Source organism: Callorhinchus milii, unplaced genomic scaffold (assembly GCF_018977255.1).
Source record: "Callorhinchus milii isolate IMCB2004 unplaced genomic scaffold, IMCB_Cmil_1.0 Scaffold9, whole genome shotgun sequence".
Lineage (NCBI taxonomy): Eukaryota > Metazoa > Chordata > Chondrichthyes > Chimaeriformes > Callorhinchidae > Callorhinchus > Callorhinchus milii.
In genome coordinates, this window is record NW_024704750.1 from 9,131,812 (window position 1) to 9,157,231 (window position 25,420).

Below are 25,420 nucleotides of genomic sequence, written 5' to 3' on the forward strand. Positions count from 1 at the left end.
ACTCGAACGCGAACAAGTTAGAATAATGTTTCTAAGTATTTTTAGTCAAGTGTAACCTTTAGTTTTACTTGGACCATGTTTGTTTAGTGAAATGTACCAGCTATATGCAGCTCTCAGCAAATAACAATTGTGACATTTTTTCACATGTGACTTTTCCCTACCCCCCCATTAAACTTAATAACTCTGAATGTCCCCAGACCATAGGATAAGGTTTAGTTCTACGATATTGTAATGTTGAGTTTAAATAAATTGTAATTGGAAGCTTTCTCTCAGTCATTTTTAATGGGGAGAGGGGGAATTTCGCCTGACATTGTGACTTTCTGCTGCATAGCTCTGTGATATGCTTCCTTCGTTCATTTAACCTCCACCAAGAATCAGACTTATGCAGTGTGAACAGAGATTTCAGAGCAGCTTTTCAATACATTGGCTTTGAACGTTGTGTTAAATGCTCTCAGGCAATGACTGCTGCCAACAAGCATGACAAATGCTTACGACACCATGTGTGCCAGAAAGCATGCAAACAAAAATAGTAAAATATCATTACGGTTTCCCACCAGTCTTAATCTGATGAAGAAGTGGAGGAAGAGGTTGAAACCTCAGTTAACTGCTCTGAACAGATAACTTTGGAGTGGCTCAGTGTCTAAATATCTCAGGCCTAGTTGGTCTGTGTGCATTTAATCAACTCATTGCTCTGCATTTCACAAAACCTTCCTGAGTCAGTGGTAATGTTCCAGCTGTGGTACTGATACGGCCGGAAGATCAGACTGGGCACCAGTCTGTTTTTTTCTGATCAGGAATCCAAGTGCTTGATATGGTAAAGTGCACCTTTGCTTGAGTATCTGCCTTTCAGTAACTGCCTTTCAAGGTTTTGACCAGAGCACAAGAGCTCTATTCCATGCCTTTCTCACCAACTTGATCCACCTTCACACACCATGCAGTGACTCCTGCAACCAAGTACACACTGTAATCCAACTGTGAGAGCAGCTGGATGTACATTCATATCCAGGCATTCCACTGTGTTTATACTGGAGAGATCAGCTAGTTTTTGAGGTTTGTTTCAGCATTGATTTGTTTTAATACAAGCTGCCCCCAAAATGATTGCAAGATGCCTGTTGATTTGTCAGTCTGCTGCCTGGAGCTACAACATGTACTTTTATAGTCTGGATCCATTAGCTGTGGTTGAAGAATAATTTGTTGGGTGAACGCAGTGTGTGGAGGATGTGAACAATGAAAAGGAAAGATTACCAGTGTGAAGGGATGTTTTTATTGAAATCAAAGACATCCTCCACATACTGAATTCCTTTGCAAAGAATGAACTGTATTAAATTGTAGCAAGGTAGTCAAAGTGAACTAATCAAATCAAGGGAGCTCTGCATTTATATACACTGTGAGGCTAAAACACTGGTCCACGCCTTTATCACCTCAAGGCTGGACTACAGGAACTCTCTCCTCATCGGCCTTCCCGACACCTCCCTCCACAAGCTGCAGGTCATTCAGAACTCTGCAGCTCGTGTACTGTCCCGCACCAGGCTTCGCGACTACATCACTCCCACCCTCGCTCGCTTCCACTGGCTCCCTATCCCCCAGAGGATCGAATTCAAGATCCTCATCCTCACCTACAAGGCCATTCACGGCCCTCCTACCTCTCCAACCTACTATCCCCCTACTTACCTGCCCATACCCTCCGTTCCTCTGGCTCCGGTCTGCTCCACATCCCCTGCCCTAACCGCCCTAACATCGGTGGCTGGGCTTTCAGCCTCTCAGCCCCTAGGCTCTGGAATTCCTTCCAGTGCCTTCGCTTTGCTTCCTCCCTTTCCTCCTTCAAGGCTGGTCTCAAGACCTTTCTCTTCAACCATGCCTTCACCTCCCCTCTCGACTCTCTACCCCCTCCTCACTCCCTCCCTTCTCTCCCCTCACCCTGACCATTTCCCCCCTGCTCAGGTCCTGACCCAACTGTCCAGCGCCTTGGGATGTCCTCCTGATGTGAAAGGCGCTCTATAAATGCAATCTTGTTGTTGTTGTTTGAGATTCATGTGAATGATGTCCCCAGATGTCAACATCAAAATTGTTTTAAAGTAAAGAATCACTCTGGAGAAATCCCAAACTTTTAGTTTCCATTAGGGTTATGGACTTGATGTGTGGAGGATGGCTTTTGAGTCAAGGAATGAAGATTAGAGAGAGAGGATAGAGTCATCTATTTATTATTTTTGAGGGTATCTGTTCTCAATGAAGGGCACACATAACACGTTTCTGCCATTTATAATCCAAGGATCCATATGGTTCTTATTCCTGAACTGCTGAGAGAGCAAGAGGTTTGCTTTAAATCCCTCTGTCAATGCCACCTTTTGGCAAACTGCCACATGACGTTTAATCATTATCCATCCAATTTCTCTTCTTTGCAAGGCGATCCTGTGACTTCATAACCCACTTTGCGTCTAAACTCAATATGTTTCTTCCCAGACCCCCGACATGATCCACACTGCACGGCGCCTCTTAGTTTTTATTTTCATTAAATTTGACCTCTTCACTGTCAAAATCAAAACGTCAATGAATTCTGTTATTTGTAGCAGGTTGCATGCCATATGTAACCTGCTTGTCCAGAACACAGATTGTAGTTTTTAATATAAATATTTCAGGTACCAAGGCTAGCAGTGCAGGCTGGCCTAGCATGATTTCTTTTTATTCCAAATTTTAGAAATACAGAAAGCTTTACTCTGTTAATGTTATTCTTTGATCTGAATAGGCTCTTTATTATGGATCTATGCCAAATTAATAGTCTGTGTGTAAATGTTTTTTGGGACACTCGGGGATGCATTGTTTGAGCAACAAGCAAGGCATTAGAATATTTAGCCGATGAATTGAAGTGGTGTGCGCAGCTCGATTTTCATGCTGGTTAATGTGATACGGGCGATGGAATACCTGATTCTTGAATTTGTATTCTGCCCAGGAATCTTGGTGTGCCTGCAGCGTGATTGTATCAAAGTTGTTCAGAATTATATGCACCATACTGAGGGCAACAACAACAAATTACATTTATATAGAGCCTTTCACGTTGGGAGGACGTCCCAAGGCGCTGGACAGTCAGGGATTTGGATCAAGGTGTGGGAGGATGGAGGGCAGGGAAGATAAGGTTAGGAGGATGGCCGAAGGCGCGGTCGAAGAGGAGGGTCTTGAGACATGCCTTGAAGGAGGCAAGGGAGGGAGCAAGGTGAAGGGACTTTGGGATGGAGTTCCACAGGATGGGGCAGAGAGGCTGAAGGTCGACCACAGATGGTGGGACCAATGGAAACAATACTTTGCTGATTTTGTTTGTTGCATGTCGGGAATAACACTATAAAATCCGTACCTTGAAATGTCTTTATGACCCAAGTGCAATAAAGTGCATTGCAAACTGAATTAGCAATGCAGCGGTTTGTATAGCACTACCATGATGAGGACTAAAAATTACAAGAACATTTTTATGTATCTTTTCGCCCTAGAATGTCAGTCGTTGCCTTCAGTTTTACCAACGCAAAGCCCTCAATTTTGTACTTCTCTCCACCAGTGGGTAAACCATCTTTGTGCCTTTGGTTGGAATTTGCTCATTGAGACCACAGTAATGCAGGTGGAAGGTATCATGTAGAACTGGCAGTGCAGTCCTATTTTGGGAGTGGGGTGGGGGGGTGTGGCTAGTAAAACTGTTTAGCCACAGCAATACTCCAAATTCTGTGCACCCCACTTCAGGAACTACTGTATATTGGAGAGATAAAAAGAGGTAATTGAGAATGAACAAGTGTATTTTATAAAATCTTATCCCTGGTTTGGAAGTAACTTTTGATGTAACTCATTTCTTTGTAAAAAAATAAATAAAACAACCTTGTGCTGTTCCTTCATCTTGCAATCTTCACAAAACCCCAGCATTTCAATCAAATAGAATAGTGCAGCAGTGAGATAATACAGCAGCTTGTCAGATATAAAGTGGTTGCTATGTGAATTGCAGAGAGGTGCGAAGACATGCAATTGGCTTTAATTTTTCAGTAAACATGTTTGATGTTCCTTAATGTTTTGATATTTTCATTTGTGTCCCAATTGAAGACCACGACGACCTGATGCAAAGTAATAGATTCTCAATGGAATTCCTTGAGTAGAATTGTCATTTGATTATTTATTGCTGGGAATCACCAGGAAGTGAAAACGCCCCCCCAATTGCAAACCACAATACATTGAATTCATATGGTGCTCCAAATATTTCAGTAGCAGAGGAAATTTATTGTACCAATGTCTCATTGTTAAACATTGATTTCTCTGCATCTGGTGTTGTAGTGTATTTAAACATAAACAGTTGTATTTTTAGCACTGGCAAATTTCACACTAATTTTTATTTCTCTTGAGATGTGAAGACTAGGCGACTATACTATGCCCAGATTGCATTAAGATTAGGAAAGCAACTGCACCAAATCAAATGAAATAAAACAACCGCACCATTTGGTTTTCCTGGTGAAGCTGTTATTTTATTTGCTCATTGGACAGACGGGTGGAAGATGTTGCGAGATAGGAAAGCAATCAGGGATTGGTTGGTGTTCAAAATCCTTTTTTTAAAAAAACTCAATTTGCCACATTTTGAACAGCAATAAAAATGTGTTTTGACACTATTTGCGCTTATGTGTTATTTTTCTAAAGAATCCAAATTAAGTGGGTTAGGGTTGGAGACGGAGAGATGGAAGCTATGTTCCAGCTGTGCTATATTGCTGTACATAAGGTGGCATGGGAATTTTAACACCAGAAAATGTACGGTTCATCTTGATGAGAAGGGATGATGTTAATGAAAAGTGAACAGTTTTTCCAGGATGTTTACTGCCCTGTAACCTCTATAGTGTGTGTACTTATTAGGTAGGTGTTTACGATTTTTCAGTCTTTCTCTTTTGGCTTTTTTTTAAAAAATTGTCCAAATCCTTCAGTGCACTGATTTCAGCATTTGTGTTTATTTGAAACCTGTCACATTAATATTTACATTGCCATTCCCCCATGATGCTTTCTGCACAGTACCTTACGATGCATTGGCAAAGACACATACCAACATGAAACACTGCAACTTGAGCAGCGCCTGCGGCAGCTTTCATTTAATAATACCTTCCTGTTGTATTTTCTTTGTTAGGCAGCTGTTGCTAAAAATAACCCATCCGATGCTTGGGGACTGAACAACCGTTGGCACAGTCTACATTTGTAGCGTGCCAAAAAAAAAACAACAGTCTTTCTGACTGTTGCACTCTCATTTGTGCTCTGTAAGACCTCATTAAAAAGATACTTTTCTCTGAAGAATTTGGGGAAGTAGCTCTGACTTTTTTAAAAATAAAAACAATTGACAAAGGAGGCATGATTACTCAGTGATGCCCTAATTATACTGACATTTCATGTTGATTCGCAGGAAAATTACATTTAAAAAAATATACAAATCTGGTTCGAGTACAGTACCAATATGGTAAAGCAAATTGGTGTGCGTTCTGAAGGGATGAGATCGGGTTGGCTGAAGGGCCTTCTTCATCAAGACCAATGTGATCCTATGAAATTTCACTAGAGACCGCACTTCACACCCATTCAGAGAAGGTGGTTTTACCAGAAAAGCAATTTTTTTTTAATGTATATTACCATGGTATGAATGAAAAAGGTCTGTGTTGAAGAAACGACTCTTGTGAAGATAGTCTGTGCTATTAAAAGTTCTTTGTTTGCCCTTGAGCTTTTTGATGTTAAACCATTTGTGAGACCATCTCTTTAGTAACATTTTAAAAATATTTTCCACGCTGGTTAGAGGAGTTATGCACAGGCCCCTGGTGAATGCGATTTTGAAGCAGGGAAATGGCCTTTTCCCACTCCCAATTGTTTTAATGCTAAAAGTGATACAGATTCTAGCTGTATAAATAAGCCATAAGAAAAAATGTGAGTGTGCTCCTGCTCTGGATGCATTTAGTATTTTTTTAAACTTTAATTTCCTTTCTTTTCTTAATGCATCTCAGATGATTTCAGTCTGTTTGATCAATGTTTTCTGTGGCCTAATGCTCCACTAATACAAAAGTGATTGATTGGTCACAACCTATTTTGAAAACGTACCGGTGTGTAAAGATAAAAAAACTTAAATGTTTTATCTTTCTGCACCTAAACAAATGTATTACTAGCCAACCAAGAAAGTGACACTTTAACAACTGTAAATCTGTTTTTTATATTATGCTAAAGTGAATGCATTTTTGTTCTTTTACCACCTGCAATTTTGAAAAAACATTTCAAGGTTTGATGGTGACGTGATTGCACAATAGTTGAGTGTTTATACAGGTAATTGAAGAACTTTCATTACAAAGGTCACTTTATCCGCGTAAGATGATGGATTGATCATGGATAAAGTGCGAGAACCTCACAAGCGCAGAATGAAGCACAGTTCATAGGTGGTTCTGAGACTTGTGGTTAAGAAATAAGATAAGTGCAGCATTTCTGGTTGTGCTATAGAATCAGGGTTGTCATCAGTTGTGATTGAGAATGTAATGTCCTGATTGCTGGGGATCCTGAACACAGTCATAAGAATTATTATTTTATGAGGACGAGCAGAGAGCCTAGGAGCTACTGCATATGCTTTTAACAAGCTCCTTCCAACAACTGGCTATATTTATTAGGTACATTGCATAATTGTTTACATTTATAATTGGTTGTTTGATGAAGCAATGTTTTAATTGCAGAGATTCGTATCGGTAACCTGCTCACCGAGGACTCTGAGCTTTAATGAGCCCTACCATTAAAATAAATTGTAGTCCATGTAGAATTCAAGATTCCAAAAAGGACAAATTAATTCCGCATGACAAGGAATTCTAAATTGGATCAAATAGATTTAACAGTAGTCACGTGATGGGTTGAGAGCTTGCAGTTTTAAGACTGCCGTCATTTAGTTGGCAGAACCAAGGATCAAGTGTGAGAGTATTTCTGTTGTGAAACTGGTATTTAAGCAGTGACTCAATTACGTAATCCACGATCTGATCATCCTAGAGCGACAAATTGCATCACTGAATTCATTTACACAGATCAGTGACGGTGAGCTTTTTCAATTTGCTGTTAAAAAGTGAACTGTCCACTTTTAGCAGATTGTGTTATTTGCAGTAAGCCTTCTAATAATAATCCTTGCATTTGATATAGCGCTTTTCACGTCGGGAGGACGTCCCAAAGCGCTTCACAGAATATACTGTAAAGTGAATTGACTGTATATTTGTGGGCGAACGCGGCAGCCAATTGCGCACAGCAATGTCCCACAAACAGTCGTAGATTGAAAATGACCAATTTATTATTGTTTTGGGTTTTTTGGAGGGATTATTATTAGGCGTGTGGAGTAAGGAAACTTGCCCAAGGTTTCGCCCTGCCTGGAATTGAACCCAGGTGTCTTGCTTGCAAAGCAAGTGCTCTAACCACTGAGCTACAGGACTCCACTTCTGTTGCAAAGAGGAAAAAACAAACCCCAAATATATTACAAATGTAAATATAAAAAAATTCTTCCTTCAAGAAATACATTTTTATATGGAGGCCACTACAATTAAACTGTTATGGTAGTTTTATTATTTTTCAGAAGTGTGTTCAGATGTTTTTGAGCTCCTTTGAAGTGATCCTTTACCTGAAAGGTGCTCTAGAGACTCAGGTTGATCCTCAAATGTCTTTCAGCCTTGTGTCCTATGAAGTACAAGCAGGAAGAGTCTCCAAAAGCATGTGAACAATTTGTGATTAGACTCAGATGATGAAATTCCAGTTAAACTCGCTGAGCTGGGCAAAGCGTCTTGGATGGCTGAATATCAACAAGTCATTTATTTGATCTTAATGATTAAGGCATCTTGAAAAAATATGTCCAAATTAAACATCAATTTTATTCCAATTACAGTATACTTAGTTTAACATTTTTCATGTAAAATATACAGTGTGCAGATTTGTCAACATCAGGAGCAAAATTTATGGCTTATTAAATAAAGTATTGACTGTACAGTATCTGTTTTCTGGGGGAGGGAGTGGTAGGTTTTCGGCTGCATCAACGTATTAAATCTAAATGGATGACTATCAGTCCTCAAAACGAGTGTGATGTGCTCCAGCTCTGCAGCAAGTTAATCTTGTTTTACAATATCAGATTTGGCAGCACTTCATTTGATTTGTCAGGTTAAGTGAAGTATTATTCCATGTAAAGCTGCCCAATTACCGTTTTTGTTGTGCATGTGTTAACGGACAAGTTGATGCGTTTGAAACCACTAGATTAATATCAGTTCATGATTTAGCATCATTTTGTAAAGCACTGCACAGTAAGTCTACATACCTGGAAGCGAGTAAACATCAATGCCATTATGATGAACAGATAGTCGCCTTAAAATTCATGATCCAGTTGTCCCGTGCACTGAGTTTCTTGCATACAAATAATTGTATTGTCAAGATTGTGATAGGGATTCCCATTTGGTGTGCTTCTTAAAACAAAAACAAAATTGGGCAAGTGAATGAATAATGTATTTCAATATTCAGAGCAATGCCAGGAAGTTATTTGGCAATATACCAGTATAAGAGAATGGGAAATGTGTGTTGCGAACTGCATTGTACCCAAAGTCTTTTAATTCATATCTACATCTGTACATACAGACCTACAATGTAGTTGTGTGTTTTGATCTTGTTAGGATTTCTATATCTTGTCGTGAATTGGTACATTGGAAGAAACAAAAGCAGTTCAATTGTATAGTATAATGTATTTCAAATGAGCATACATTGCAATTACAGAAGCCACACTTGCACAAAACCAAATCATTTTATAGATTCCAGTAGCAAGTGGATGCATTTATGAGACATATTACAAATGTGCAGAATCCTGAATTGGAGGCTTCCCCTATAAGATCAATACATTGTTGAATTCTGGGTTCCAGCTGACATTTGTTTTAAATGTATTTATAGCCATCTAATGGAAACTGAAGAAAACCTGGATTTAACATCGAGAGACAATGTGATTTGTCAGTGTATGACCAGCAGGCATTGCGAGTCATCTTTTTTGCCGATGTCAGCAATCATGGTTCTATTCTTAACCTAACAACAGGGCAATAACCTATAGGATGTGGTACATTGCATTGTGTCATTAGTTTTGGTTAATTGAAACAATTTCTGGAATAATGTGTGTTTGTGTGTATCAGTGTGTAGTTCTGAATTATTCCTTACCAGTGAAGTAAAAGTAATATACTATTTTACTGTTACAAAATTGTCCTTGTTCTATGGGCCTATGTTTTCGCACTATGTATACATTGTTCAATAAGTCATAGGGCTTCAATGCAGACAATGATTTTGCGGTATGCATGTGCTTCAGCACAGCACTGCTGTAGCCTCCGAACTGCAACAAGAAATAAGTGAGAGTTGAGACATTTTTATTTTCCTTCCGTAAGCCATGAGGTTCCTTTATTTTCTCTTTGCCTGTTGCCAGTCTTTTTTATGTTCAAAACATATTTGGTCAGAGAGTGCACAAGTTAAGCTGGTAGAACATAAAGTTGTTTTTTAAACCTTATTTATTTGGCTCTCATTCTCCCTTCTCTCCCCTCCTCCATGTTTGGGGTTTACAAGTTGAAATTATGAAGTTTGGTTAAGCCAGGTCTGTAGTGCATTTTATTGGCACTATTGTATTATTGTGAGTTGTTATTCTACTTCGGTATTTACTTCGGACTTGGCTTAACTAATGTACGAAGCAAGTGAACAAAGGGAGAATACCTTAATTTTATTCAGCAGTTTTCGTGAGACTAGAGAATTATTTTTGTGAGACTGAAGAACCCTGTGCTGATCACTGAGATGCTTTCATGTATAATTCAGTGGAATTTCCCACTTGGGTTAGCTGGGTCAGACTGGCTACTTTGAATTATGAAATGCAGCTGGCAGAGCGATGGCCTTGAATTACTGTTGAAGTACAGTACACTGGGATTAACTGACTCTGCATTACCAAACAACAAATAGATCAGAGCTATTTGGATTTTGTAACATGCTATTGCTTCACCAATTTCTGATACAAAACATGAAACGTGAAGTACAGTGGGTGATTTTCTATTTCGCTCGTGGCAATTGGATTTGAATATAAAGACAGGAACAGGCGGTGACAGTGGATACTGTATTGTGGTTTCAAAAATCTAATTGCTGCAGCACACCGTGCTCATATTTCTTGTCATTTCAACTAACTTGAATGTATTTTGGAGCCATTATCCCTTTTCTAACCTATTGGAAAGTAAAATGTTGCCCTGTTGTATGGAGAACAATATCTATCCTTTTACACTAGGATATATTGGAAGCCTGATCAAAAGGCAACTTGAACTGTATGTTATGACCAAGAAAGATATTTGTCTCATTATGGTTCAAGGAGTTCTGTACCATAAGTACAATTTTTGTTTTTGTTGATTTGTCCTTTCTAGGGAAAATTACATCTTTTTAAAAAAAANTGTCACCCACTGTGGGGAAATTCAGAGGTGGTGAGATTGGGGAAGGAGAATGTCGACTAAAAGGCATTGTACAGGTCACAATGCGTGAGGGATTTAGGTGTATGAGTGGAAAGATCACTGAAGCCATCAGTGTTGTGTGTGGTGGTAGTGAAGAAAGCCAACAAGGCTTGAGTTGTACAGCTGAAGGGATAGAACTTAAGTCACAGGAATTGATATTTAACTTGTTTGAGGGCACCAGTTCAAACTCTGAGTACTGTACTGCGAACCATTCTGTTTCCGTATCACAGTAAGGATTTACAATATTGGAACTGGAGGGAGTGCAGTGAACAGTAACTGAATGCCAGAGGGAGGTGAGACGCTGCCTTCAAAATCAAGGTAGCATTTTGCATTATGAAGTCTTAGCGTAACCAAGATCAGTAGAGTTTAGGGAGAAAACACTTCAGTGGCTGGAATTACACCTCGCACAAATTGGCCATTCACTTTATAGCCGTTTGTGGGAAATTGGTGTGTACAAGTTGGCTACTGTTTTCACCTTCACAAAAACTGTATGAAGAAGCACTTTGAAACGTTTTGACTTGATGAGACGCTATGTCGCATGCAAAGGTTTATTATCATAAGAAGATGGTTGCAATTATTGGAGGACAATCATCAGGTCACATACTTGACCCAGGCATCATCAGCTGTTTCAACAATCACCTTCCCTCATTCATAAGGTGGGGAATGATTCTACATGGAACTGTTGTCATAGAAAACTATAAAAACGCATTTATTTTTAGGGAGTAGAAGCGGCTTGCCATGATCTTTACATCTTGACGTTGTAGGATTCTTTCGTAAGCTAAAACTTTACAGTATATTTTTAAGCAGCACGTATTCTTGAGATGAAGTGCTTTCTGATATAATGAGGAAATGTTTGTGAGACGTTGCTTTGCATCAGTTAGATGCCACATTCACCTATAACATCACAGTCACTACACTGTACAATAGTTCCTTTGAGATGCTTTGAGACACTTCTACGGTGTGATAACACCCTTTATTAGAATAAAGGATTATTATTATCATTAAATATTTTTGAAATTCAGGTGGGGGAATCAGATTCAATTCACTGTGCCACCTCCTTCCTGGAAGGTGCAAAATAATGGCCTTGCCATGTATCTTTTGTAAATTGAGTCAGTGGGAGGAGGAAAGGGCAGGGGATGCAGAATTTAACATTGCTTTTCCCAGCTTTGTCCATACCAAATATTGGTAAATCAGTGACTTGATTTCAACACATATTTTATTCTATTTTTTGATTAGGTGCTTCACTGTCTCTACGTGCATCATTACTAATGCAGGGCATACATTTCTAGAGTATTTCAAAGCGTAATCAGGGATGAAATTGTTGAAGCCGACATTAACATTTTGCCGTGGGAGAATTGTGTTCTCAGTCTTCCAAGAAAATTGGCACGTAGAATCTAGTTGAAGAATGGAAAATGATTTAACATCAGTTTTATCTAATCATAAAACTATTTACTGCTCTTTTTTTAAAAAAAGTTCTAGGACTGTTGTGTATTACAGTATATTTAAGTGGAATGCTGACACATCCAAGGAATGCAACTGCTGGGTTTAAAAGGATTTTCAATAGAATCCAAATTTAGCTCATTTAGATTTAGCAATTTTGTCACAAAGATACATTCTGACATTTTTTTTGAAGTGAACGTTTGTCTTCATTTTTTTCTGCAGGCATCCTTTGGCATTGTTTTCAGTTTCAAACAGGTGTACGACTTAATTGGCTGTCTTGAGAACTGCGCTGGCGGTGGGCCACAAATTGTGTTTTGTGGAGGTCTATAGGCATATCAAATGTGACTATCCTCTAGGTTTTTGTGATTACATATCCCAGTTGTACTCTCTATACAATGAATGCACTTTGTCATCAGTAAAATAATACCGATGGTAAAGTTGAATCTGCATAGTTTCAGTTTTAATGGATATGTTCCACTTCTTGAACCTGCTCCTTGAGTAGATTTTTCCAATAATATCCGACGGTAAATGTTGCTGAATTGTTGACATCTTCCGGCGTGGTATTTGGCATCTTTTTGGAACGGTATGGTATACAGTCACGGCTTATTTTAATGGTTATTCTACAACTGCACTGGTGTATGCTGAATTTCAGTTCAACGATCTGGGTTAGGAATCCTCACCTGGACCATTGTTTTCCCAAATGGTCCCTTGAAGTGGAACATCTTATGGTTCCAATTCCAATTAAAGAGAGATGGGATCAACTAAAGCAGTGTGTTCTGCCTTGCTAGCTAAAAGCTGCAGAGAGCTCTGCACTTGTGATTATCCAAAGTCCAAACATACGCTTGCAAGGTTTAGGAGACTTTGGTCTAACTTTTCCAGCTTGGTGATGATTTTGAAGATGTTAAGTTGATCATCAAAAAAAAAACTAGCACTATGAGAGCTGAAATGCTAATTTTGTCTGACACCCAAAGTGAATTTTTGTGAAGGTGTGAACTTTGAGTCTTTTCAGTCTTTAGCAGAATATATATGCCGTTACTGTATTCCCACAAAAATAACACTGCTTTTAAAATTAGCTGTTACATTGAATCAAAAATCAGCACAATTTCACACAGCACTCAAAAGACTTTTTTTGTCTAGATTGCAAAGGGTTTGGAATGACATTGAATAAATAGTGACCAATTTTCATAGGTGGCTTTTTAACAGGTAAAATCTTTCTGGTTTTTACGTGAAGAAAGATTCATCAATTGAAAGGCTACAGCATGTTGTTTTTCTTGTGATTGTTTTTTAGGTCATGAAAGTAATGAGAAACTACAAATGATGTAGAAATGAACAGGCTTTTTGATGAAAGATTATGCGATACAGCTAGAGGCTGGAAGTAGAACTGGAGAATATATTTTAAACAGAACACACCATTTGAGCTCTGGTTCATTTTAAGCACAGGACCACAGTTGACTTGAGCAATACTGAATGCTTAGTACACTCGACTTTCGGTGTTAACTAGCAGGCTTCCCACTTTTTTTAAAAAAACGTTTGGGTCCCTGGACAATTTCTGATGATTCATTGAAGACTCAGTTATGATGAAAATAAAATTTCTTTTCTGTTCCTATGTTTTTGGACCGCAGTCATTGTTCCATTAAATCTTACTAGGGCACAGAATCTTTTCTCTGTCTTCTTTGTTGCATCACTTGTCATTTATATTGGTTTCTTGGAACATAAATTTAGTAACGTTTTCCAATCTGTCATAATTCAACTTTGTTTCTTCATTTCCTTTTTGGTCAATACTGTTGTATGACAGTATTGCATTCTTCTCCATTAATTTTAAGAAATCTGTTCCTCTTGTCTTTCCCCCACATCCCACCTTCCCAACACAACTTGTAAATCATCTCTACGCTACAGGCTATTAATGCCTCTTCTGTACTGTTATTCCATCAGCATATTCAAAAGCTTTTCCACTGGCACATTGCTGTCTGTAATGAGAAAAATTCTTCCTGCTAACATTCAGGCTTTGCTGAATTCCCAGAAAGCGCATTTGTAGTTTTATGATGAAATATTTCAAATCTTGACGGCTTGCTTTTCACTCCACATTTTCTGGCTTTCAGTTTTTCAGATAAAATTTTTCATAAAATCTATAAAGTTTCTTTGTCCATTATTGACACAGCTGTACACACCTCATGATTTTTCAACCTATCAAACAATTGTGAAAGTTTTATCAGTTGCAAGTGGTTTTAAAATCTACTCTGTTCCTGATTTTTTTTGTATTTTTTTCAAAAATCTTTCAATGCCTTTTAAAAATGACTCCTGTCTAACTGACATTACATACTTTCTTAAAAATAAGTTCTGCCACTTGGGATATACTGTAAATTGGAGTGAGTGCCTGAGTGTTTTGTGAGTCAAGTGGTAATTCGCATGATACCAATTCAAAGACTGTACAGCACGAAAATAGGCCACTCAGCCCAACCAGTCTGCGGTGGTGTTTATACTCCGCGTGAGTCCATTCAAGAGGGAAAAAACTACTGTCGTTTTGGAGTAAGATAATTCTCCAAATACAGAATTAACATTAATAAATTACAGGAATATAGAACAGAGATCGTCAGAACTGGGGGATGTTGGGAAGGAGCATTTTTTTTGTATCATTAACACCTCTTTAAACCATCTCCCCTGTTCTCCACCCCATTTGTTCCTTTGTCTTTCTTGCCCCGCCTCCCCTCTCTGTTAAGTCCTTAAAACCTCTCCCTCCCAACATCCCCCAATTCTGATGAAGGGTCATGGACCCGAAATGTTGACGCACTTTCCTTTTGCCATTGATGCTCCTGACCTGCTGAGTGTTGCTAGCAATCTCTGTTCTTGTTTCAGATTTCCAGCATCTGCAGCATTTTGCGTTTTACAAGATTATAGAGATGGATTGGTTAAAAATTAAGACTGTTCCTCTGGGCTGCCAGTCATGCGGAGAAGAAAATGCTAAGTTTAAAAAGCAAGGTTAAGAATGGACGTAAATGCACAGTATGCTGACGAGCCTGGTGTCCAGTTGTCTGTCTACCTGCAACTATGAAATTAATATTCTGCTGAATATCTCATTAATCTAATATCGCAGTGGACTGGTGCGACTTCTGTATATTAAAAGCTAGCCTTCAGCATGTTACAGACAGCTATCTTTAATTTAACAAGGGACCCAGAGAATGCTTCTTTGAAATGATGGTGAATTCTTTCCATACAAAGTTTGTGATGCAGTCCAGTTTTTTTTAAAACAAATAAATAAAACTTTTAGAACATGTACATGTTTTTGGAAAATCACAAAATAATTAAACTACTGCAAACTTTGTGAGTACATACAGGCAAACATATAGTATCTTGTTAAATATAGTATATGGTGCCAGCTAACAATACCTGTGTATTGTTCAAGGGCATTTTGTTCCTGCACACAACAGTGATATAGCCGGAGACTTCAATTTTGTTATAATTATTGTAGAAGGATAAGTAACACCTTCAGGATATGATACATTACTTGCCTTCATTGAAGTTCAACCCACACATACAGTAGAACATTGACTGCGGTCCACAGAGGAACAATCAGTTTTATGCATTGATTTTTAGCCTCCACGTACAAAACTCTCCCAGCCTACTTCTCATTTCTGTATCTGACATGGCTTGGAGCTATATTTTGTTTGTGTTATTGTTTCAATGCTCTGTTGATTTCAAGGTCTTACTGCTACCTCCATTTAAAGAAAGAGAATATGGCTTAGGGGAGGGCTTGTCATACAATAGAACAGGGGAAGATCACCTCACTGCTCAAAGGATGATTTTTCTATATAGAGGCAGTGACCAAAAGTTATTTCTATGGGCAATTGGCCAACATCATGCTTTTGCAGGTTGAACAGATAAGAAAGGATTAACTTTCTGATGCTTGTGGGCTTCGGGAGCACTTGCAAAGAGGCACAAGATGCACCCAGCTGCTTACCGAGTTCAAGGAGTCTGTTCCCAAACTAAAATGTGCCTTCCACACTGAAGGACCAAATGGTAATAACATTTTAACCCTTTTACATGTATGACTTGTGTTTTGGGGGGATAGAGGTGAGGGGATAGATGTGGACCTTGACAGCAATTGTGGCAATGCTTCTTTCACAACATAAGAAAAGTCAGGATGAGATCCAAAATTTACCGAATTACTGCCTCAGCTAAACATGTACCTAGTTTCTGATTTTGCTGTAGCGTTCAACTCAGTTTATATTTTTAAAAAATAATTCTTTATATTTAAGATTTATATCTTGTGCTGATTTCTTGATTTTTAATCTGAAGTAATATTTATTTGCAATATTAATAATTTGTATGCATCTTTGAGGTTCTCTCTTTTCATCAATTTTTTCTAGATAGTTTTTCTGGTTTCTGGTCTTTCCTTGTAGCACAAGAAATTAGTCTTATTACAGTTGCCTCTCTATCCTTTCCAAAGCTTGCACAGTACATTTTTCAGTTGTGCTGACCAGAACTAAACATAATATCCCAAGTACCCTGTAGAACCTAACAGAATCGCTTGAGACTTGCCTTGAACTGTTGCGATTTTGCATCCCAACATTCTGTTTTGCTTGTTAAACCATATTAAGTGTTTTTATTTTGCTCTTTTATACTTATTTTGTACCTAAAAATGTTTTTTGAACATAGTGAAATCTTTAGTCCTTCATTGATGCGTTTCTTATTGTACAGAACAGTGGTTTAATTTGGCATATTAAGAAAATGGACTTGATACATTATTTGAAACTTCTGATTTTGATTTAACGCATTGTGAATCCTAAAAGGAGCAATGACTTTTTAAAAAGAATAAGAACAGACAAACAGGGGGAGAGACTAGGTAGTGTTAGTGTTCAGAGGGATTTGGGTGTCCTTGTACACCAGTCACAAAAAGTTAGTATGCAGGTACAGTAAGGAACTAGGAAGGCTAATGCCATGTTGGCGTTCATTGCAAAAGGGTTAGAGTACAAGAGTAGAGAAGTCTTGCTGCAGTTGCATAAATCATAAATAGGTGAGACCACACCTAGAATATTGTGTGCAGTTTTGGTCTCCTTATTTAAGAAAGGACATACTTGCCTTAGAGGGGGTACAGCGTAGGTTCACTAGGTTGGTTCCTGGGATGAGGGGGTTAACCTATGAGGATAGGTTGAGTAAACTAGCCCTATATTCTCTAGAATATAGAAGAATTAGAAGTGATCTTATAGAAACCTATAAGATTCTTAAGAATCTTGACAGGGTAGATGCCTTGAGACTGTTTCCCCTGGTTGGAGAATCTAAAACTAGGGATCATAGTCTCAAGATTAAGGGTCAGCCTTTTTGAACTGAGTTGAGGAAGCATTTCTTCACTTAGAGGGTAATGAATTTGTGGAATTCTCTGCCCCAGAAGTTCTGTGGATGTTCAGTCCTTGAACATATTGAAGATTGAGGTTGATAGATTTCTAAAGGATAGAGGATTAAGGAATATGGGGATAGGGTGGGTAAATGGAATTAGGTTAGAAGATCTTATTAAATGCCGGGGCAGGCTCGAGGGGCCAAATGGCCTACTCCTGCTCCTATGTCTTATGGTCTTATGATCTTAAAATGGTATCTCTCCCCCCCACCTTATAGATTGCCCAAGTTTGCTTGTTTGCAAATCTCACATATTAAATGACTTGTGATATTGGCAAACGGGAAGTTGGAATTATTAACACATTGAATTGTTTGTGAATCTTGTAAATTGGACCCCGTTGCATATAAAATCTCAAGGTTGTTTTCAATGCAGAAAACTTGTATTACGTTTCACAGTCAGTAACTCTTTGAAAAGTTAAACTGTTACTTCATGTTGTTAAAACAGTTGCAACATGTGAATGAGCAAACAAGTAGAATTAATGTGTACACTACTGAAATCATACAATGTGTTCACTCCAGGTTAATGATTTTGTATCTCTACTCATGTCTAATCCTCTCAGCCCAACACTTAAAGAACACCACCTCTTTGAAAACGTTTTATACAAATATATTCTAAAAACTATCCACACAATGCAAATCTCACTGAGATGCAATAACATGTATTAGTGATGGAAATGTGCACTCAATTAAAACTTTAAGGCATTTTAAATGATGAAACTTGCTATTTTATATAATTACTCTTAATGGGAATGCACTATTAACCAGATGATTGAACAAAATATTATGTTCCCAAATATTGTGTCCAAATGCTTTAAAATTACCTTTAATTAAGATTTTTTTTGTGTGTTACAGTGAGCGACAGTTGCTTTAGAAACCTTGCAGAAGATAGAAGTGGGATAAACCTCAAGGATTTGGTCCAAGATCCTTCATTGTAAGTATACCATAGGCCAGAATGAATTAAATCTGCAATTTGCATTGCTTCAGCATGAAGTATTGACACATAATGATTTTTGAATGTAGTGAAAAGCAGTCTGTTTACATCAAATACCCAAAACAAAATAATAACAAATAAAATAATGCTGGCAAAGCCCCACCCATTAGGGTTTGGCTCCCTGTGTTGAGGACATGTATACACTCCCAGGTATCATCAACAAGTCACACAGGCTGGTCAAACATTAATGAATCCTTGGATTATTGCGTACTGGTCTGGCTTTTTGAAACCAGTGGAGATGCCGTGGAGGTGGATTGCAGCAGAGAGATGCACTTGAAATATTTTAACCCATTGTTCTGTTGGATTCATTTCCCATTCAGTCTCAGATGCATTGCAGAGGACGATTAAATACAAGTCTGTTTAAGGATAACATTCTCAATGCTGTGAATTTACTTTTAACAGAACGATTTAACCATACAATTGAATATTCGTAAAAAGTATATATCAGAGTACGGGTACATGTTGATTATGCTTATTCAGGACCCAACCATGATAGCCTAGCCTAAAGAGCCTAGCTTCTGCTGGGCACTTGGATAAGGAGTGGTTGAAAAATCATTTTAGTTCATTCATGTGCAGTTGTTCGGAGTCTTGAATCACATTTTATGACAATCTGGTGATCCATGTCAGCATTGAATGGTTACTAATAATGATGCTGTCGCTGAATAGAATTTGCGTAATCTGGAATTGCTGATTTCTCGAAGGACAGAGAAAAAATGTCTAAAGAACATGGTTTAAAGGGTTTGCAGTTGATTTTTTTTAAATAACACTTGCACTTGCAATGTATACAGTACCTTGTAATACAGTATTAAAGTATTTTTTTATTAAATAATCTTTTCATCGGATAATAAAATGCAGCGCAAAATAATTTCAGAACTTCAAACTTATATAGAATAAGTCACACTTGGGATTTGATTGGATTTTAGGAAGAAAAGCTGTTTCACTGAAAAAAAATTTACCAACCATTTAAAACTTTTGAGTGAAGAATATGCTAAATAGATGTTTTGATTTTGCCAATCGAATTGTGTTGATTCTTAACTTTTCCTTTCCATGGGAAGTACTGCAATAAGTGTTGCATTTTTGCTATATCACCAGAGGATCTAATTTACAGTGCCAATTTGTTGGACAATGTTGAAACCAGAGTTCAGAAGAACTAATTCAGAAATGTAGAATGGGTTTGCTATGAATCAATTAATAATTAATACTCCAATCAACAAAGAATTTCCTTGTGAATTTTTGTGTTGTACTGCAGTTAGAGTCATTGTGCGATAAATAATATACCAGCAAATGGGTTTTTTTAATGTCCTATATAATTTATAATATTAAGTCTGCAGGATAATGGTGGAACACACATTTTGGAGTATTTTATATTATTCTGTGAACAATGAGTTGGAAACCTTTTTTATAGGGAATCGAAGCAAGTGACAAATTGAGAAATCTTAATACACAAGTACGTTGCAATTGACCTTGTTTATGGGAACTTTCAACTTGTTAGAATAACACCATTCAAAAAAAAAAGTTTTATTGATCAAATGAGTAGAGAGACTATAGCTACTCATCAAACTGAATGTTTGGTTCCACGTGTGTGATGAATGAGATTGTGGTTCATTCCTGGACAGAGGAGTATTTATTCAGTGAACCTTCAATGTTCTTATTGCTGAAGAATTCTATATTTCTCATGTTCATGCAGATCATGGCCATCCAAGATTTTGTGAGCAGCAATCAATGAGAGAAGCGCAGGGACTTTTGTCAGGGAGCACCTTGTTAAGGTTACTCTTTAGTAGGCAGAAAGTCCCCTCCCCCCACACTCCTCTCTCCCCCCGCTGCAAGTTTCTCCTTACAGAGAGTTACCCTCTTCCAGTTCCAATATACTTATAGTTTTATCCAACAATGGCAGATCTTGCGAAGTATCACTTCACGTTGGAAATTGCCTCTATATTGAAACAGAGCTTCAGCTCATCAGCCTGTGAATGATGCCTTCCATAACATAACACTTCATGGATGGAATTTGTTTAGAATCAACTGGATATGCTGCTTTCAGATATGTAGCACAAGCGCTTCAAGGCTGAAAAAAAAGCTTGGTTCTAAAAAAAATGTCTAATGGAATTCTAAAGAGAACTGCACTTCAAATTCACAAACAATGCATCAGATCTTGGAATTTCTACCATAGCTGCAGATCACTGAAAGCAGGCACATAATTGCCAGTTGAGATGATGTAGAAAATTCTGCCTCCCTGGTTTTGTTGTGAGATTTCTGTCCAGAGCCGTGCAATTTGAACTGGAATCTGAGATAGCTGTGGTATCTTTTATGTGCAGTTGTGATTCCTTCCATTGCATTGATCCTTACACTCTTGAACGGACAAAGAATAGATTAAAATCAACAGATGCATTGGTTATGGTAAAAGTCTTCAGAAAGAGCAGTCTTGGTGGGATGTATGTTACCATAGAGAGGCTGAATGGTTTCTTGTCCTGGAATTTTTTATACTTCCCTGGTAGAAATGAAATGTTCTTTATGGAGAAAAAAANTCTTACGTACTTAATGACCACACAGGCAACCACACAAAAAATGTCATAAATTCTCTGTGGCTTTATGGTTGAGTGCTCAAAAACTCCATGAATGCATGTGATTTTTTTGATTCAGATTCTAGAAGATACATTAGAAGGCTATATGGGGATAATCTAGGAATCTTTACAACTAGGATTTCCTTTCCATGTTATACCACTTACCCACAAATGGGAAATTCAGACTTCCTGATACTCAAGTATTGTATGAGACATGCAATAAAGTCGGTCTTGTGTTAATTCGGGCCCTTCTTTTCCTGCACTGATCTTTTGCTCACCATTGCCCGTTAAGATAGATTTTAAGTGAATGGTACACCATCAACAGTGCAACAATTGTGCTTATTTCAATTCTTCTTGTTGGACTTCACAACCTTTTGCATGAAGTCTGCCTTTATTCCCACAAAATACTTTACAGTATATCATGTGAAGCACTTTGAGACATTCTCAATGATCTGATAAAACGTTATATCAAATGTAAGGATTATTAGTAGCATTATTATGCCCCACCCCACCCCTCCCCCCAATCCAACTCTCTTTCAGTCCAAATTTTTCCTTTTACTCTGTTTTACAAATCTGTTTCACTTCTCACCATTTCAAACAATCCTACTCTGGGCTGATTTTTTTAAAAAAACAATCGTTTTCTGCAGTGCCCTTGGTCCCTGTTTCTTTGCAAATTCATAATCTGGATTTTCTTGAGCAGAACCTTGATAGGCAACTGGCTACATAACCATGCCTGTTAGACCACAAGCAAAAGGACTATTCAGAATAATACTATTCGTGCTGTGACTTTCTAGGAAAGTGTGTGATCTATTGCCAGTTGAAACCAGGCAATCAGGCAGACATCGCTTGCACTTCAAGGACATTCTGAAGAACATCCTCCAGGACATTGTGAGAAACTCACTTCATTTTTTGAATAGTGCTATTGGATCTTTAACATCTCACTCATTGATCACTATCCACTGACCTCTGCATATGTAAATGTTATCAATAGCAGGCTTGGCTGATTGAATTGATGTTCCACAATTGAGTCGACTTCCCATGCTCATACACTAAGAATGTGATCATTTTCACAAGGTCAGCAAGAGGACGACCAGCATTGGTGGATTGCTGCCCCGGCACAATTTGGTGCCTTCAGGAAAGCGAGAGAGAGAGGAGGCAGGGGCGGAGGAGGAGGAGACAAAGGAAAAGTAATTGCATTAGAATGTTCTGAAAACCTAGAAATAATATTTGGACCTTTTATATCAGTTCTGCGAAAAACCTTCAATTATGCCTTTGTTCTGTTGAGCTACACAACTTTATGGTTGTTTCCATTTTATTATCAAAACTATTAGCTTGTGTTTACCTTACACTCGAACCGTTCTGATGAACATTGCACCAATGGGTGGTCTAATGTGTCGTAATTAGAACTTATAGTGAGTGGAATTTGTAGCTGACAGATTTCGAAGATAGGGAAATGTATGGAAAATCATACAGACAACAATTAACAAGACTGGGTGTGAATAATTTATTGAGGTACTTGATGTAATTTTTCTTGCATTGTGTTAGTAGCTTGAGTCAATATGCTGTATGCAGTATTACTTAACATCATACCTTACTGTCAATGAAATTGGACTGCACTTTCTCTGTGCCAGTGGTTAGTAATGAAAACGTTAATGTTGAAAGTATGTTAGTAGCATCATCTTTAATGTTGACGATGAATCAATGTAAAAGTTTCAGTTCTGAAAATTGTGTTACAGAATACATGCACAGCACATGTGTTATTTCTTGCATATGGTTGTTGCTGCATTATGAAGATGAGAAAGTCCTTGTGTTGGTCTTTGGTGTGCCCACACAAAAGAATTAGGCATTCGGAGGAGGAAAGCAAATTGCTTAGGGTTCCTGCACCTGATCTCTTCCATATGTTCCCTGCTATGTACGTGTATGTGATGTCGGGCTTAGCTGTGATGTTCTTCATGTTCAGATAACCAGTAAGTGCACCATTTATGCTTGGATACAATGCAACAAGATCTATTTGCCCGCAAAATAGACAGTCAATCCACTTTACAACAAAAACAACTTGCATTTATATATAGCACCCTTCACGCCGGGTAGTGTCCCCAGAGCGCTCAACAGTTGTGGAGTCTGACCTCGAGCTAGGGCTAGAGGGTGAAGAGCTTTGAGACATCTCAATGATGTGACAAGGCGTGAATATCGAATGCAAGGATTATTATTATTTGTGCCTGCCTGCCACCAAGTCAGTCGCCAAGAAAAGAAAAGCTAGTTAGGAGAATTATAGAGAGAAATATAAAATGTATGCAATTTTTTTTTGGGGGTGGGGTGTGGGTGTGGCAGTGCACGTCAAGGTTTTCATCTGCCCAAAGTATATTAAGGGTTTGTTAATGACTTATCAGTACTGTAGAGCTGGCTGTGATCTTTTGTTTGAGTCATTTTTATGTGGGTGGAACTGTGAGCCAAAATCTCACCAATCATTCCAGGCAGAATGGTGGAGGTTTTGTTTTATAAAAAGTCTTCTGTCCTGAAAGTGCTGGTTTACGTTTCCCGTTCCCCTCACAAGCAGTTTATTTTTGTACTACACTGCTGATTTTTACCCATAGCTTGCGTATGCTGGAGTCTTAATTTGGCATTGTTTGATCATAGCCAGAGAACATCGGCATCAGTTTTGGAATGAAAATTGTGCAGTTTTGAAACTGTAACGCTGACGTGCATTCTTATTTCTTTCCAAACCCGACTCCCTCTTCTCACTTTCTTCCCTCCCCCACACCTGCTTAACAAACAGTTCCTCATGCTTCAATGATCCACTTGTAATGAAGCTGAAATCTATAACCTGTAAGAACTATTGTTGATCGTTCCAGGTAAAATCAACTTTACATTTCTTGCGGGTAGTTTATAGGAAGCCAGCAAAACTTGCCACAAAGCGTTAACAGAACACACGCTGCAGGGCCAAGCATGCCACCAATACTTTGGTGTACATATGTTTAGCCCCATAGCAATATCAGGGCAATCCGCTTCAGCTTTCTCCAAAGAAATACAGTACCCGGTATTAATAGACTCAGAAGAGCATATCTGTGCCTCTTGATGATATGTGCCCAATACAATTAACAGGAGATGAAAAGGATATTAAACTGAATCCAGCACTTTTCCCCTTGAATAAATAAAGTTCAGTTCTGTAATTCAGGGGGGAAACATTTTTTTTAAGTTGAAGAACCCAATGAAAGACCAAAATTTATAATGGAGGACACACCAAGCTTGGGAAAAATGAAGGGAAAGGATAGGATGGATGAAGTGAGGGTTATGAGATAACCAAGATAGGGTTTGAAAAGACTTCAAGATTGCAGTCAGGTGGAAGACCGGACTGGGGAAGGTAAGGAGTTCACTATTCTTGCCTTACATGAATGAATAAGATGAAAGGGAAGGTACTGTGAAGTTTTGTTGCAAGTTACTTGCAGGAGAATGGTAGTTCAATATTGTCGACACTGTTGTACACATACACTGGGGACACCAGTTTCAGAGTGCGCCTGTTTCCAGGAAAGCATCTTTATTATAACCTCTCTGTTCGCCTTTTAAGACAAAAAAAGAAAGGGATTGGAAACTGGGTCACGAGAAACAAAGGACGAATAGAGAGAGAGTTCATTTCTTTAAATGGAATCGATGAAGAATTCTGGAATTTCTTTTGAAAAGATTTTGAAGCTGCATCCAGTTTTTAATGCCCTGTGGCAAAAGCAAAATGCACTGTGGGGGTGAACTTCTAAAAGTTAGTGCCAGCACTACTCATACATAATTGCTTTGTAGAAGCGCAAACTCAATTTGATTGATAATGCCTACATTACCTCATTTTATCTTTTCAAACGTGTGTCTGCCAGACAAGATTCGCTTGTTCAGATGTTCAGGTATGTGTATTTTTTTATTAAGTAGTGTTTTTGTCTTCACAAATTTCATGTTTTCGCATCGCTGGATTCCTTTTTTGTGTGTTTTTTTTAACAACAAAATGGAAAACTAGCAGAGATTTGTAACCCAAAGAAGCAATTGGGTGCAGGAAACTGAGCCACTTCCTCCTACATACAACAGTACTCTCTCCAGGGACTTTTAAAATTCTGTTTTAGGTTTAATATTGTTTTGTTACCAGCTGCAGAACAAACCTGATTTTTGCTGTAATTCTGTCAATTTGATTCCTGAGATTCTTTTTGAAGCGAGGCTTGGAATCAAATCGATGCCCTTTAAACCTAATGCCTAATTTATATACTGCAGAATGTAAAGCATAAAATGTCTTTTGAGGTGGGGGAATGACTGTGATGCAGTGCACTTGACATGTCTCTTGATTTGTTAAGGTGAACAGACCGTTCAGACAGACTTAATTACTTTACACAGAAAATGGTGGATATGTGCAATAGGTTGCCCAAAGAAGCAGTTCATCTCGACAAATTCAAGGGGAATTAATTATTTGATAAAGAAATCAGCTGAGAGGGAGATCTTACACATCTCGTGTTGCATTTTTTTTTACATTAATTTGAGGACCAAAGAGCTAGATGGATCGTAAAGCTCTTTTCTTA

At 38.2% G+C, this 25,420-nt stretch overlaps 1 protein-coding gene across 8 annotated transcripts in view; it reads left to right on the forward strand.

The window, feature by feature from the left end:
• Positions 1-25,420, forward strand: part of LOC103175216 (gephyrin) — a 159,715-nt gene that overhangs the window by 31,208 nt on the left and 103,087 nt on the right. For all 8 annotated transcript variants that reach the window (XM_042337907.1, XM_042337908.1, XM_042337909.1 and 5 more), the window contains exon 2: positions 18,177-18,255. In XM_042337907.1, coding sequence (XP_042193841.1) covers positions 18,177-18,255 — 79 coding nt within the window. The remainder of the gene's footprint in view (positions 1-18,176; positions 18,256-25,420) is intronic.